We start from the raw sequence: 15,397 nt of genomic DNA on the forward strand, positions 1-15,397 counted from the left end.
CTGACCTTCCTTTCGAACTTTATACTTTGAGCAAATACAGAACCTTTCTCAGGGTAGAAGACGACAGTTCAACAAGAAAACACAGGGAAGTTGCATCTGTGGGCCGAACAAGGCAACAGAAGGAAACCTTTATAATCAACTCCACGTGTGGGAAGAAAAGAGGTGGCGGGAGAAGGAAGAATGAGAAGGAGCAGAAAGGAAAGCAGGGCTGAGAGGAGGCCAGACTGCCTGCCACTCACCCTCCTGCACATGGCCACTCCCACACTGCTCTTTGTTTCCGGAGAGGAGAGCAGCCTAGGAAATGCTTCCTAGGAGCTCCAGCTGAAGAAAAAGACCCGATTTCTTCACCAAGTTCCTAGAGATGAGCAGGCACCCAGCTGCTGGCTGGCTGGGACCCAGGAAGCAAGTCAGCCAACGGCCAGGTCTGGGGCGGGGAGTTTTGCTACAAGGCAGCGTGGGGCCCCCTGGAGAGCACTGCACAGAGCATCCCACTGTGCCTGCACCTCCCCCCACTCAACCAGCAACAGGAGGGTGACTGTCTAGCTCCAAAGTCACCCCTTAGGTCGATTACTTTCTCAGCGACAGGAGGGTAGGCTTGCTAAGGGTCTTGCTGGGTCACGGGGCTGTGGAGTGAGAGTGGCTCCTGGGTTCCTCAGCCTGGTTTTCCACCCGGGAAGGAGACTATTCCTGCTGTGCGGACACGGGATTTTCAAGAGAACTCAGTGCTTTTCTGAGCCTGTGGGGAGCTCTGAGGACGAGGCCGCCTGCCTGGCCTGCCTGTGGCTTCCAGCAGGGGCTGGCCCAACACCCCAGCACCTTTTCTTACTAGAGCTGGTGGAGATGTTCTACACCAGGGGCTAACAAGTCTTTTATCTCTGACTTATACAGTCCTAGCTTGAACAGTGTTTTAGATTTGGACTGATGGTCAATCTTTGGTGCCCATCTCTCCGCACGCCCCATTCCCCACATCCTGCTGTCCCGTAGTCCTGGCCTGCTCAACATTCACCGTCAGTTACGTACTTGCCCCGGGGCTAACTTGGGTCTGTGACCCCATCTACTCGCTATGTGTGTTCATGTAAGTCTTTCCACGTTTTTCTCTCTCCCTCTCTCCATGTTATATATAGATACACGGCATCACTTTCTACAGCTATATACCGTATTGGGCTATTCACCACTGTACTTAGACAGGAGGGAGAGAGAAACATCTGTCATGTCTAAGCCACTGTTATTTCTGGGCTTTCTCTTACCCACATCCAACTGATCCTTATTACTATAGGGATATTTACTGATTTCTAACTCAGTCATATTACTCTTTACATATTAACAATATATGTATCTACATAATTTATGTGTGACAACTATTTCCTCCAGTTTTTCATTTATCTTTACCTTTGTTTATGGTGTCTTTTGCCAAAGAGGATTTGTGTTTCTCAGCCTGGCCTTGAGGCAGTGCTAAGAAGGACCTTGCCTTCTCCGAGACTGTAAGTCATCTCTCCTGTGTCCTTGGAGCATCTTCAGATGGCTTGCCCAGTGCCCTCCAAACAGCTACTGGATGTTTCCCTCTCCACAGAGCAGCCAGCACGACCTTTACCACTTAAACTAGGCCGAGTCACTTGTGTCCTTCGGGCCTGTGACAGCTCCCGCCAGCCACTCGGTGAGACCCGCGGGCTGCTTCAGCGCCCACCTCTCTCACCTTCCTCCCCTCGTTCACCACCTGCAAGCCACACTGGCCTTCTCTGTTCCACAACAGGCTGGCTTTGTTTGACTTCTTTGGCTTGCGTGCAGGTCTCACTGCAGACGCTGCCTCTCAGAGAGGTCTGCCGAGATGACTTCCTGCTCCTGCTCCTGACACTCTCTGCCACATCACTCTATGACTCTTCCTGCACTGCACCAACCACGGGAAGGGGTTTCGTTTTAAACTTAATAAGACTGTAAACTCCATGGAGACTAGTCGTAGCAATACTGAGTGGTTACAAATGAAAGAATGGATGAATCTATCATTTCTGTAAGGATCTGAATGAAACTTTTATCACTTCAATTTCTCCTGGGGCTATTCCTGTCTCTGCTGTCTCCCTTTGATCTATCTGCCTATTCCTGCATTAGTCTACATGACTTTGATTAGTGCAGCTTCATAGTAAAAATTAAGTCTCATTTTCAAAATTATAGGTAATTGCCTTTCCCTTCTCCAAGGGACCTTCCCAACCCAGGTCTCCTACACTGCAGGTGGATTCTTTACCAGCTGAGCCAGAAGGGAAGCCCAAGTATAATGGAGTGGGTATTCTATCCCTTCTCCAGCAGATCTTTCAAACCCAGCAATTGAACCAGGGTCTCCTGCATTACAGGTGGATTCTTTACCAACTGAACTATTAGGGAAGCACTTTATACAAGGTAAATGCTATATAAATAGTTGCTGGCACATGGCAAATTCAAATTTTGCTTTTTGGAACTTTCTGGAATTTTTTTTTCCTTGAATATTTTCGATACATGTTTGTTGAATCCACAGATGTAGAACCTATAGATATGAAGGCCGACTGCATTTGTCTTTTTATCATCCAAAGGTATCATATAGTAAACTATTATCAATAGCTATTAATACTGAACCATTTCTGAACATCTGAAACAATCTTTCCTGGTCATGGTTTCTATTTGGTGACATTTTATTTATATTCATAAGTGAGATAAACCTGTAGCTTTCTTTTTCAGGGTTACCTCTGAGAGGTTTTGGTATCAGCATTTGGCTGGCTTTATACAAATACATGTAAAACATTCCTTATTTTTCTATGCTCAAAAATATTTTGAATGGCATATGAAAGTCTATTCTGTAAAGGATCAAAAGAACTTGCTTATGAACTATAGGGGAGTGCTGCTCTCTGCAGAGTAGCTTTTAGCTACTTTTTCAGTTTTCAGGTATTGTTATCAGTCTGTGCAGTTCCCTATCTTTTCAGGGGTCAAAATGCACTAGGTATGTGTAAGACCTCTTTTTGTTGTATCACAGTATTGATACTTGCCCCCTACAAAGTGACAGGCAGCCGTTTGTTCACTTACAGTGGGGTCGGTCCAGAGAGAGCATCGGGAACACTCCTGGCAGGGGGCTCCTGGGGAGCGAGGGTGCTGGCAGAAGTGGTCGTAGCCATTGATGGACACGCGGCAGAGGTAGCACATCTGGGCACCGCAGCGGCAGGACATGCGGTTGCAGCCTTCAGATTTGATGAGGCTGGTCCCACACTTGTGGCATTTCCTAATGCGGGCAGCAGTCATTTTTTCTTCACTTAAAAAAAAAAAAAGGAAGAAACATGATTGGAGAGAGCAGCAAAGATGAAAGAAAAATATGGCTGTTAAAGTATTTCTTTTCATAGATAATGACTGCTTGGCTCTTCTGGTGACATGCAAAGGGTGAAAAGAATCTATGTTTTGGAGTCTCAGAACTGGCTTCGCTTTTTCAGTTGGATGACCCTGAGTAAATTATTTAACTGCTTGGAGACTCAGTTTCCTTGTTTTTATAGTGTTCTGAAAGAGGATCACAGATAAGAACAAAGCACCCAGGGCACAGTGCCTGGTACTGGGTGTTTGGAGGATGATTATTCTGTTTGTTACAGGCGTCCCTAACAGGCTTAAAATAGAAAAAAACTCAGGGTCTTCCTAAAGAATGTTTTTTATATACACAAAGCTGGATAATGGAGAGCCAGTAAACCTTAGTTATACACACCTTGTATTTTTAAATACCTGACATTGGGCCAGGGTAGACATACCTGGGGGCCAGCCAATAGCCACTTTATGGCTTCCTCCTGTTGGCAGAGCCCGCCTCCTCTGACAAACTGGCATGTTGGAATCCTATATTCCCAGGTCCCTTGCAGCTAGGCGATGGGCATGCATATGACTCAATCCTGGCCAATGCAAAGCTTGTGGGGAGGCTACTTGCTTTCAGAGGCACTTTAACTGTTATCTACAGTCAAAATGACAGGTCTTGGCTCTTTTTCAATAGCTGGCACTGCTGAATTAGTTATTTCTTACGGTGCTGTTCCTAACTCTAAAATAACACGTGCCAACTTTGCCTGTAATGCTCATGTGTCTGTCTTCCTCTGCTGCACTGAATTCCTGAAGGTAGAGGGCAGAGGCTGTGCTGCCTGTACCCAGCTGGCATGAAGAATTACAGTCCTGATGGGAAGGAGCCAAAGGTGTCCCTGCTGAGACCAAGAAGGGCACGAAGGAGCCCAAGGGTGCACAGCCCTGAAGGACTCATCCCGCTGCTCGAGCACATCTCTCCTCTCCAAGTACGAACCCAGAGTGGTAACCAGGGAACTGCCTCAGTGTAAGGACCATAACTGTCTGGGGATGAGTTCTGATCCACTCTCTCCCTCCCAGAGCTAAGACAATGCAACCTTCTCCCTTCCATCACTCCCCGTTTTTCTGCTAATAAGGAGCAGCAGCCAGGTGAGCATGGGGCAGGCAAGCGTTTTTAAACACCGATGTTCAGAAGACTATTGTGGTATGCTCCTCAAAAGCCAGATCATGTGTTTAAACAAAGAAAAAAATGCATTAGGAAACTGGCTGCTATTCACTGAGGTCTAATTTCTGAATGGTCCAAAATGAAGGCAGAACTCTGGCTTGAAAGAATTTAAATCCAGTTCAAGTTACAGAAGAACAAATGAGTTCTCAGTTTTGCTGAACAGGAAACAAGGTCAAGGAGACAAGGTTTTTAAAAAATGAATTTATTACTGTCAACATTGTATACATGTTCACGATTTCAGTGAGCTCAGCAACTGTGAACACATTTCTCAATCCTCCATGGTAAGACTCACAAGGTTCTGATGAAAAGGTCTGCCATCTGAAAAGCTGTGACCACAACACAACTGCAATTTTCTACAAAGCAGGAGCTTTCTGTGTAAGCACACCCTGGAGACTGCGGGCTGGCCTTAAGCCGCTGCGCTCTAGCGGCCTGGGACTGGCTCACTTCTTACCTGGGCAGCTCCTCAGGCTGTAGTGTGGGAGAGCAGTGGCTCAAGAGTACACTATCCTTTCTAGGAAGAAAGCACAGGCCTGGTCTGTCACCAAGCTGTGAGTCATCAATGTGAAATAATACTGGGTGTGGTGGTGGGGGGAAGTCAAGGCAGTTCTAAATGGATGGAGGAATATAGAGAACACATACAACTCAACATTGTTGTGATGTTCAAACAGCTGTTCACACTGCAGGAGTATTTATTCAAATCCGTTTCTGCGAAACAATAGTACTAGATGCGACCAGAATGACCTTGTCCCAAAAAAGGACTGCTCTTAAGAGATGTAGTGACCACCTATCCAGTAATGTGAAAGTGCAAAATGGCACTGGGGAGAAATCACAGTTGGCTTTTTTGGGAGGAGGGTGATTTGGCAAGTCAATTCTAAACTAGGCAGGAAGCAAACAGGCCCACAGGATGTGATCGTTTGCAGGAAAGGAAGTGAGGCCTGAGCTGCAGCTGTGTGTGCTGACCTTGTGTCCAAACAGGAAGGCCCACTGCCCCGCTCTACACAGCCAATCAAGAGTCCACGATCCCTTGCTTATCTGTTCTCACCACTACCGAAAAACACTGGGAGCACCTTCTGGGCACTGTCTATTCCTTGTGGCACATGCTATTTGAAATCTTAAATGGCTTTGCTTCATGAGCATGTGTATGTATTTTTTTGGTGATGACGTGACAAAAAATTAACCATTTTATCCAGTTTAAGGTATACAATTCAAGGACATCCAGTATACTCCCAGTGTTGCACACCCATCACCCTTCTCTGGTTCCAGAACACTTTCATTATCCCCCAAGGAAGCTCGGGACCTATGGAGCAGTCACTCTTCCCAACCCCCTTTCCACTGCAACCATTAATGTGCTTTCTGTCTCCAGTGGGTTTGCCTATTCTGCACAGAGGCAAATATTCGGATGCCTATGAGTACTTTATATACATGGAATCACGTTAAGATGTGGCGTTCTGAGACTGGCTTCTTCCACTTAGCCTGTTTTGAAAGCTCATCCATGGTGTAGCCAAGTATCTTCGCTCCCTTTCTATGGCTGAATAATATTCTGCTGCTGCTGCTGCTAAGTCACTTCAGTTGTGTCGGACTCTGTGCGACCCCATAGACGGCAGCCCACCAGGCTCCCCCGTCCCTGGGATTCTCTGCAGTGGGTTGCCGTTTCCTTCTCCAATGCATGAACGTGAAAAGTGAAAGTGAAGTCGCTCAGTCCTGTCTGACTCTTCTCGACCCCATGGACTGCAGCCTGCCAGGCTCCTCCGTCCATGGGATTTTCCAGGCAAGAGTACTGGAGTGGGGTGCCATTGCCTTCTCCGGAATAATACTCTACTCTATGGCTATAATACACTTGGTTGGCCATTCATCAGTTGGACATCTGGGCTGCTTCCTTCATTTGGCTAACACCAAGAGTGCTGCTACCAACACTTTTGTACAAGTTTTGCTGGAGCACCTGCCTCACCTCATGCCACTTACTATGCTGTATCTTATGACTCAGCAATAAACCGCTCATTACGCCCTGTGTGCACCCTGCTGTTTCTTACTTCTGACAGTAGGCGACTGGGGTCCCTTGGGTCTCTGGTCCCTGGCGTAACGGCTATGGGGGGCGGGTGGCAGAGAAGTAGAAGCCCCTGGAGCACCCTTTCCCCACAAAAGGCGACACCAGATTCCTGTGACCATCTTTGAGACTGGCGCCACCATCAAAAGCTTCAAAGACATAGGGCTGTTGATTCCCAACATATCTCCTTTACTCCTCTGACTGGCCTGTACCGAGGAACGGGTCCTGGAGAACACTGCACAGGCCTGACCGGGTAATAGCTCTCACTGCAGCTGCTGTTCCAGATGTCACCAGAGCAAACAAACAGAACCTCTGGCAACTGGTATGCAGCTATTGATCCGGAAAATGCTTTTATTTTCTGTCCAATAAGCCGAGAACACCAGAAGCAGTTGGTAAGAACCTTGATCATCTGTCACCCAACAGGTAACACACTAGACCACCATTCTAATGACATGCAACTAGAACCCAGGGAACAGGAAGCAGCAGGCACTCTAGTTTACTTTAATATGGTATATGCATGCCAGAAAATGGGAGATAAATCCCTTAAAAATACAGATATCTCTAATTTCTATGAATCTCTGGTGGTCTGGAGGTCAAGTGTGTATCTATCAGGCTATTATTCCTCCCAAAGCTAACCACACATTGCTGTATTTTGTATTCCCACCATGAAGAAAGAAGTCAGACATCTGGGAGGCCTTTCTGCATTTTGGAATTAACATGTATCACATCTGGATATGTGGTTCTGATCCACTTACTCCTGAGACAAAAGGCCAGGTTTAAGCAGTGCCTAAACCAAGAGAAGCCTTCCAAGCTACATTCCAAGTGTCTATAGCAGACTAACATGCTGAATGGAGCTGGTAGCAGGAATTGAAAGGAAAGTCAGAATAGGGGTTATGCTTTCAAAAAGTAACCAACTCTGGGAACTCTCTGGTGGTCCAGAGGTTAGGACTTGGTACTTTTACTGTGGGAGCCTGGGTGATCACTGGTTGGGGAACTAAGATCCCAAAAGCCACACAGTGGGACCAAACAAAAAGTAACCAACTCTAAGAAACATCTCTGGGTCTGTGACTGAGTCTTGGAGTAGTTCAAATGCCCGATCAGGGGGCCATCAAGAACCAATTTATTGAGCTGGGCAAAACTCCATCACCAAGTGCAAGCAGAATACATACAACCAGGCCTGAGCAGGCCTTGAATGCAAGAAGCTGTCTGTTTATGTGCTTTGTCAAATTTATAAATCAGGGCCTTCTACTTAAAAAACAACAACAAAGAGCTAATACTTATGGAAAACATCATGTGGCACGATCCATCATGGACGCTTTAATCTGCACAACTCTACAAGTAGGTATGATTATGCTCTATACCTTACAGGTAAGAAAATTTTTAAACTTAATTTAATTGGAGGATAATTACTTTACCATACTGTGGTGGTTTTAGCCACACATCAACATGCATCGGCCACAGGTATACATGTGTCCCGCATCCTGAACTCCCCACCCCGTCCCATCCCTCTGGGTTGTCCCAGAGCACTGGCTTTGGGTGCTTGCTTCATGCACTGAATTTGCACTGGTCAACAGATAAGGAAATTTTTAGGCACAGAAAAATTTAAAACTTTGCTCCAGGCTCTTAACTACAGGTAACCCCAATCTGATCACATGACTCCTTAAGAGCAGAGTAAGTTTATCACTGGTCAGACAAAGATGGAAAGATGGACAAAAGAATCAGAGAGACATGAGAAGAATTCCACCGCCCTTGGCTGGCTTTGAAGACAGAGGAAGAAGGCCATGAGCCAAGGAATGTGAGAGCTTCCAGAAGCAGAGAATAACCTTCTATTCACTGCTGCTGAGAAAATGAGAACCTCAGTCCTATACCCTCAAAGAACTGTATCCAGTCACCTGGATACTTCAGGATATTCTTCTCAATTTCAAGTTCAATAACCTTACATTTGGAAAGTCCCTTTTGCCATGTAAGGTAACATATCCACAGGTTTACAGATTTTACAAATTAGGGAGACATGGGACACTTCTGAGGAACATTATTCCACCCACTAAACTTGTGGCAAACAGCAAAGCCAGGGAGCTCCTTGCCTGGATTCCAGTTCCTGCTCTGCCAGTCACTGCTGCGTAAGCGTGTTTACTTGGGCTCTCTGTGCCTCAGCTGTTGTCATTCGTAAAATGAGGATCAGATCAAATCAGATAAGTTGCTCAGTCGTGTCCGACTCTCTGCGCCCCATGAATCACAGCACGCCAGGCCTCCCTGTCCATCACCAACTCCCGGAGTTCACTCAGACTCACGTCCATCGAGTCAGTGATGCCATCCAGCCATCTCATCCTCTGTCGTCCCCTTCTCCTCCTGCCCCCAATCCCTCCCAGCATCAGAGTCTTTTCCAATGAGTCAACTCTTCACATGAGGTGGCCAAAGTACTGGAGTTTCAGCTTTAGCGTCATTCCTTCCAAAGAAATCCCAGGGCTGATCTCCTTCAGAATGGACTGGTTGGATCTCCTTGCAGTCCAAGGGACTCTCAAGAGTCTTCTCCAACACCACAGTTCAAAAGCATCAATTCTTCGGCGCTCAGCCTTCTTCACAGTCCAACTCTCACATCCATACATGACCACTGGAAAAACCATAGCCTTGACTAGACGGACCTTTGTTGGCAAAGTAACGTCTCTGCTTTTCAATATGCTATCTAGGTTGGTCATAACTTTCCTTCCAAGGAGTAAGCGTCTTTTAGTTTCATGGCTGCAATCACCATCTGCAGTGATTTTGGAACCCCCCAAAATAAAGTCTGACACTGTTTCCACTGTTTCCCCATCTATTTCCCATGAAGTGATGGGACTAGATGCCATGATCTTCGTTTTTTGAATGTTGAGCTTTAAGCCATAACAGTACCCATCTCTGGTGGAGACTTGGAGATTGTTAACTGCCCTAAACAGCCATTTCCCCCTTCATTTTCTTGGTTACAAAACCCACTCCTTACCCTTCAAATTTAAGCTGGACCAAAAAATCAGCCAGCTAGAGACTACATATGGAGTCTGCCTTGGGGCCCGACTGTGAGCATGCGGCTCAGTCTAGAGCAACAGGGTATGAGCAGAAATAATGTTTCTGTCTCTCTCCTCTCCTATGGGCTGGAGTGCAAATATGGTTGCAACTTAGTCACAACCATGGAGGTGAGAACACTCCTCTATGGAATGACGAAGTGATGAGATAAAGAGAACGAGGTTTTTGAATGACCTCATGGGACAGATGCGCTCTATTGGCCTGGCAGGGCTGGACTATTATGAGAGAGAAACAGACATCTGTATTACGTAAGTCAATGCATTTATAAAGTTAGTATCTGTAAAGTGCCCAGATACATAAGGAGCACTATACAGCAATGGTTCTGACTGACGGCATTATGTTGCATTCTAGAGGTTGTAATGGGGTTAGGTTGCCCCCTTGAGCTTATTCTAGACTGAAGTAGCTTTGAGAGCCTGTTTTTTCACACAGCATTTACTGCCCGCCATGCCCCGCCCCCCCAACAAAGACAGGTTAATGGGGGAGTTGAGAATCAGTCAGTAGGCTCCCCAAACCATGTTACTCACATAGATGTTCGGTACTTGATGTCATCTTTTTCAGCCAGCTCCTCACAAGTGAGGCCGTTGTGCTCTTTCCAGAGTCCTTGACACTTCCTACAGGTTTCCTGGGGATAAAGGAGAGACACAAAGACAGCTCTTGGTGAAGAGATACCATATAAGTTTCCATTCAACAACAGGGAATGTGAAACAAGCTTCACTTGTCTTGAATTCTTTTGGAGGATCGCTCTCCCTTTCAGCAGGGATATTTCTTAAGACATCTCTCAACAGAAGAAGAATCATTAGAAGGAACCATGAGGAAATTTCTCTCTCTTTAGATCAAAATACAGCACTGCTCCCATCACCCAATTTGTATAAGGCTTTCTAAAAATTCCAAGAGTCGCTTGAAAAAAACATAAATCTAAAAGGATAGATTTATGTGGTCTTGGGCTTTTAAAATTAAAATGCTGTGAGCTGTTTGAGGGCTGGTTCCACCCACTATTCCAGCATTGGTCTGGCAGACACTACTTGTGTTAAAACTGAACCGAAGGACAACCTAGATTAGGATCACTAGGGGTCGTTAAGGGAGACATCCCCTCAGCCACCCCTCACTCAAAAAACATGGCTATCATCCTCCATAGCATAACTTCATTTATAAATAAAAATTTTAAAAAGTATTACTTTTTATTTGAGGACCCATCACAGTTTACAAAATATTCTCATATACGCTGGAAACTATCTTACATCAACAACAAGAATTTAAAGAAACATGAATCAAATGTAATTTCCATAAATGGAAATCACCACCGTAATAAGTACAATGAAGGAAAAGATGGTGTTATCAGCTTTGTTTGGCCTGGGGGCCAGTGAAGGCTTGAGGAAGTGGAGCCTGAGATTAGGAAGATGAGTCAAAGAAAGCAAAAGGAGAATAGCATTCCAGATAGAGGAACAGTAAGAGAAAGATGCTGGCAGAGGAAGTTGGGTAAGTTTGGTCCCTGTAGCTGGACTGCAGATACTGAAAATAGGCCTGGTGAGGCCCACTGAAGCCTGTCTGTGTGAGGCTTTGCCAGTTCAGTTCAGTTGCTCAGTCGCGTCCAACTCTTTGCAACCCCATGAATTGCAGCACGCCAGGCCTCCCTGTCCATCACCAACTCCCGGAGTTTACTCTTAAGTCACGTCCATCAAGTCGGTGATGCCATCCAGCCATCTCATCCTCTGTCGTCCCGTTCTCCTCCTGCCCCCAATCCCTCCCAGCATCAGAGTCTTTTCCAATGAGTCAACTCTTCGCATGAGGTGGCCAAAGTATTGGTTTCAGCTTTAGCATCATTCCTTCCAATGAACACCCAGGACTTATCTCCTTTAGGATGGACTCGTTGGACCTCCTTGGAGTCCAAGGGACTCTCAACACCACAGTTTAAAAGCATCAATTCTTCAGTGCTCAGCTTTCTTCACAGTCCAACTCTCACATCCATACATGACCACAGGAAAAACCACAGCCTTGACTAGATGGACCTTTGTTGGCAAAGTAATGTCTCTGCTTTTCAATATGCTATCTAGGTTGGTCATAACTTTCCTTCCAAGGAGTAAGCGTCTTTTAATTTCATGGCTGCAATCACCATCTGCAGTGATTTTGGAACCCCCCAAAATAAAGTCTGACACTGTTCCCACTGTTTCCCCATCTATTTCCCATGAAGTGATGGGGCCGGATGCCATGATCTTAGTTTTCTGAATGTTGAGCTTTAAGCCAACTTTTTCACTCTCCTCTTTCACTTTCATCAAGAGGCTTTTGAGTTCCTCTTCACCTTCTGCCATACGGGTGGTGTTATCTGCATATCTGAGGTTACTGATATTTCTCCCGGCAATCTTGATTCCAGCTTGTGCTTCTTCAAGCCTAGTGTTTCTCATGATGTACTCTGCATATAAGTTAAATAAACAGGGTGACAATATACAGCCTTGATGTACTCCTTATCCTATTTGGAACCAGTCTGTTGTTCCATGTCCAGTTCTAACTGTTGCTTCCTGACCTGCATATAGGCTTCTCAAGAGGCAGGTCAGGTGGTCTGGTATTCCCATCTCTTTCAGAATTGTCCACAGTTTATTGTGATCCACACAGTCAAAGGCTTTGGCATAGTCAATGAAGCAGAAATAGATGTTTTTCTGGAACTCTCTTGCTTTTTTGATGATCCAGCAGATGTTGGCAATTTGATCTCTGGTTCCTCTGCCTTTTCTAAAACCAGCTTGAACATCAGGAAGTGCACGGTTCACATTATTGCTGAAGCCTGGCTTGGAGAATTTTGAGCATTACTTTACTAGCGTGTGAGATGAGTTCAATTGTGCAGTAGTTTGAGCATTCTTTGCCATTGCCTTTCTTTGGGATTGAAATGAAAACTGACCTTTTCCAGTCCTGTGGCCACTGCTGAGTTTTCCCAATTTGGTGGCATATTGAGTGCAGTACTTTCACAGCATCATCTTTCAGGATTTGAAAGAGCTCAACTGGAATTCCATCACCTCCAGTAGCTTTGTTCGTAGTGATGCTTCTGCCTTGTCATACTGAACAGTATGACAAGGCAAAACAATAGGATACTGAAAGAGGAACTCCCCAGGTTGGTAGGTGCCCAATATGCTACTGGAGATCAGTGGAGAAATAACTCCAGGAAGAATGAAGGGATGGAGCCAAACAAAAACAATACCCAGCTGTGGATGTGACTGGTGATAGTTCTAGCAAGGTCCGATGCTGTAAAGAGCAATATTGCATAGGAATTTGGAATGTTAGGTCCATGAATCAAGGCAAATTGGAAGTGGTCAAACAGGAGATGGCAAGCATGAACGTCAACATTCTTAGGAATCAGCAAATTAAAATGGACTGGAATGGGTGAATTTAACTCAGATGACCATTATATCTACTACTATGGGCAGGAATCCCGTAGAAGAAATGGAGTAGCCATCATGGTTAACAAAAGAGTCAGAGATTGGATGCAATCTCAAAAATGACAGAATGATCTCTATTCATTTCCAAGGCAAACCATTCAATATCACGGTAATCTAAGCCTATGCCCCAACCAGAAATGCTGAAGAAGCTGAAGTTGAACGGTTCTATGAAGACCTACAAGACCTTTTAGAACTAACACCCCAAAAAGATGTCCTTTTCATTATAGGGGACTGGAATGCAAAAGTAGGAAGTCAAGAAACACTTGTAGTAATGGGCAAATTTGGCCTTGGAGTACGGAATGAAGCAGGGCAAAGGCTAATAGAGTTCTGCCAAGAGAACGCATTGGTCATAGCAAACACCCTCTTCCAACAACACAAGAGAAGACTCTACACATGGACATCACTAGATGGTCAACACTGAAATCAGACTGATTATATTCTTTGCAGCCAAAGATGGAGAAGCTCTATACAGTCAGCAAAAACAAGACCAGGAGCTGACTGTGGCTCAGATCATGAACTCATTATTGCCAAATTCAGACTTAAATTGAATAAAGTAGGAAAACCACTAGACCATTCAGGTATGACCTAAATCAAATCCCTTATGATTATACAGTGGAAGTGAGAAATAGATTTAAGGGACTAGATCTGATAGACAGGGTACCTGATGAACTATGGATGGAGGTTTGTGACATTGTACAGGAGACAGGGATCAGGACCATTCCCATGGAAAAGAAATGCAAAAAAGCAAAATGGCTGTCTGAGGAGGCCTTACAAATAGCTGTGAAAAGAAGAGAAGCAAAAAGCAAAGGAGAAAAGGAAAGATATAAACATCTGAATGCAGAGTTCCAAAGAATAGCAAGGAGAGATAAAGATAAGAAAGCCTTCCTCAGCGATCAATGCAAAGAAACAGAGGACAACTAAACGGGAAAGACTAGAGATCTCTTCAAGAAAATTAGAGATACCAAGGGAACATTTCATGCAAAGATGGGCTTGATAAGGGACAGAAATGGTAGGGACCTAACAGAAGCAGAAGATATTAAGAAGAGATGGCAAGAATACACAGAAGAACTGTACAAAAAAGAGCTTCACGACCCAGATAATCACCATGGTGTGGTCACTCACCTAGAGCCAGACATCCTGGAATGTGAAGTCAAGTGAGACTTTGTAGGACATGATTATTGGTCTGATTTTTATCCTAAGAGTGCTAGGAGGAGTCAAAGGTGTCAAGCATGGAAGTAACACAAGCAGGTTGCTGATTTTAAAAGATAATTCTGTGTAATAGCATTTCTATATCAAAAAAGGTGGTGGTGGGAGAATATAGTGATATACAAAAATCAGCCTGAAAGGATACCCAAGAACTGGTAGTACTGATTATCCTGAGTGGCTGGAAAGTGGGCTGTGGGCTCCTTGAATCATATATTACATAAATGCACTACCTAATTGAAACATAAAAAATTTTAAAAAGAAACAGAATGGACCGCATGAAGAACTGAGAACCTGAATAGCTCTTTCTCATAAAAAGGCTTCAATCAACGGGATGGGGTGGGGGTGGGGTTGAGAGGAGCTGGTCAGAGATTGTCTGTTAAATGTTGTTGCTTCCAAAGGGTCCTGATGCTGTCTGGTCTACTACCTACATCTGTCAGCAAACAGAAACTAAGTCGGTAGTGACTTCATTATTATACACCCAAACATAAAGCAGCACAAAACCCATTTTTAAAAGACCTTGTGTCTGACTATTCTAGGAAACTGGAGGATAAACAACTGCTGGAGAACAGATGAGCTGGTATCTAGACCCTAACCTTCAAACAATACCAGCGTAGCCACCCACCAGGAACAACAGCTTGAAAACAAGGCATAGCATCCAGAGTGTGCTTTCCAGCACTCCTGGTGACCCAGTTATTAGTTCATGGGACCTTCTTCACAGGGAAGAACCCACCTTCTAGGTGAGGCACAGGTCCACAACAGTAAGGTGACTCGGCCAAGCTGAGTCAGCTGTGAGTGAGGGGTCACCGAGAAGCCACTGCTCACTTCCAACATCACAGTGGCTCTTCTGTGGGTCCATGTGTGGATTTTCAGGCATGTTCTTCTCACTGAAGGGATCAAGGGGTCTCAACGAATAAAACGAAATGTCTTTTGAAGAGACTAGAAACCCCCAGTTAAAATATGGCAAGCAAACAGCAGGCTGGGTGGATTTTACATTTGGAGCTTTCTCTGATGTTTCTTCACAACGTACCCTCTCTTCTAAGCACAGTGTGCGTTTTATTTAGAGGTAATCCTCTGAAGTACAGCTAGGCTTTGTTCCTAAATGCAACAAATGCTTAAACAGTATTAGAAGGAATGTTCTGGAACACTTCTAATGTGAAGATAGTC

The 15,397-nt window shown here is 45.0% G+C and overlaps 1 protein-coding gene across 15 annotated transcripts in view; it reads right to left on the bottom strand.

Annotated features, from left to right (window-relative positions):
* RNF216 (ring finger protein 216) overlaps window positions 1-15,397 on the bottom strand; it is a 133,353-nt gene that overhangs the window by 13,995 nt on the left and 103,961 nt on the right. For all 15 annotated transcript variants that reach the window (XM_086373820.1, XM_086373813.1, XM_086373806.1 and 12 more), the window contains 2 exons: window positions 10,130-10,227; window positions 3,046-3,268 (listed from right to left, as the gene is read on the bottom strand). In XM_086373820.1, the coding sequence (XP_086229946.1) occupies window positions 3,046-3,268; window positions 10,130-10,227 (321 nt within the window). The remainder of the gene's footprint in view (window positions 1-3,045; window positions 3,269-10,129; window positions 10,228-15,397) is intronic.

Source organism: Bos grunniens, chromosome 25 (assembly GCF_055505025.1).
Source record: "Bos grunniens cultivar Pamir isolate PY7600 chromosome 25, Bosgru_T2T1.0, whole genome shotgun sequence".
Taxonomy (NCBI): Eukaryota; Metazoa; Chordata; class Mammalia; order Artiodactyla; family Bovidae; genus Bos; species Bos grunniens.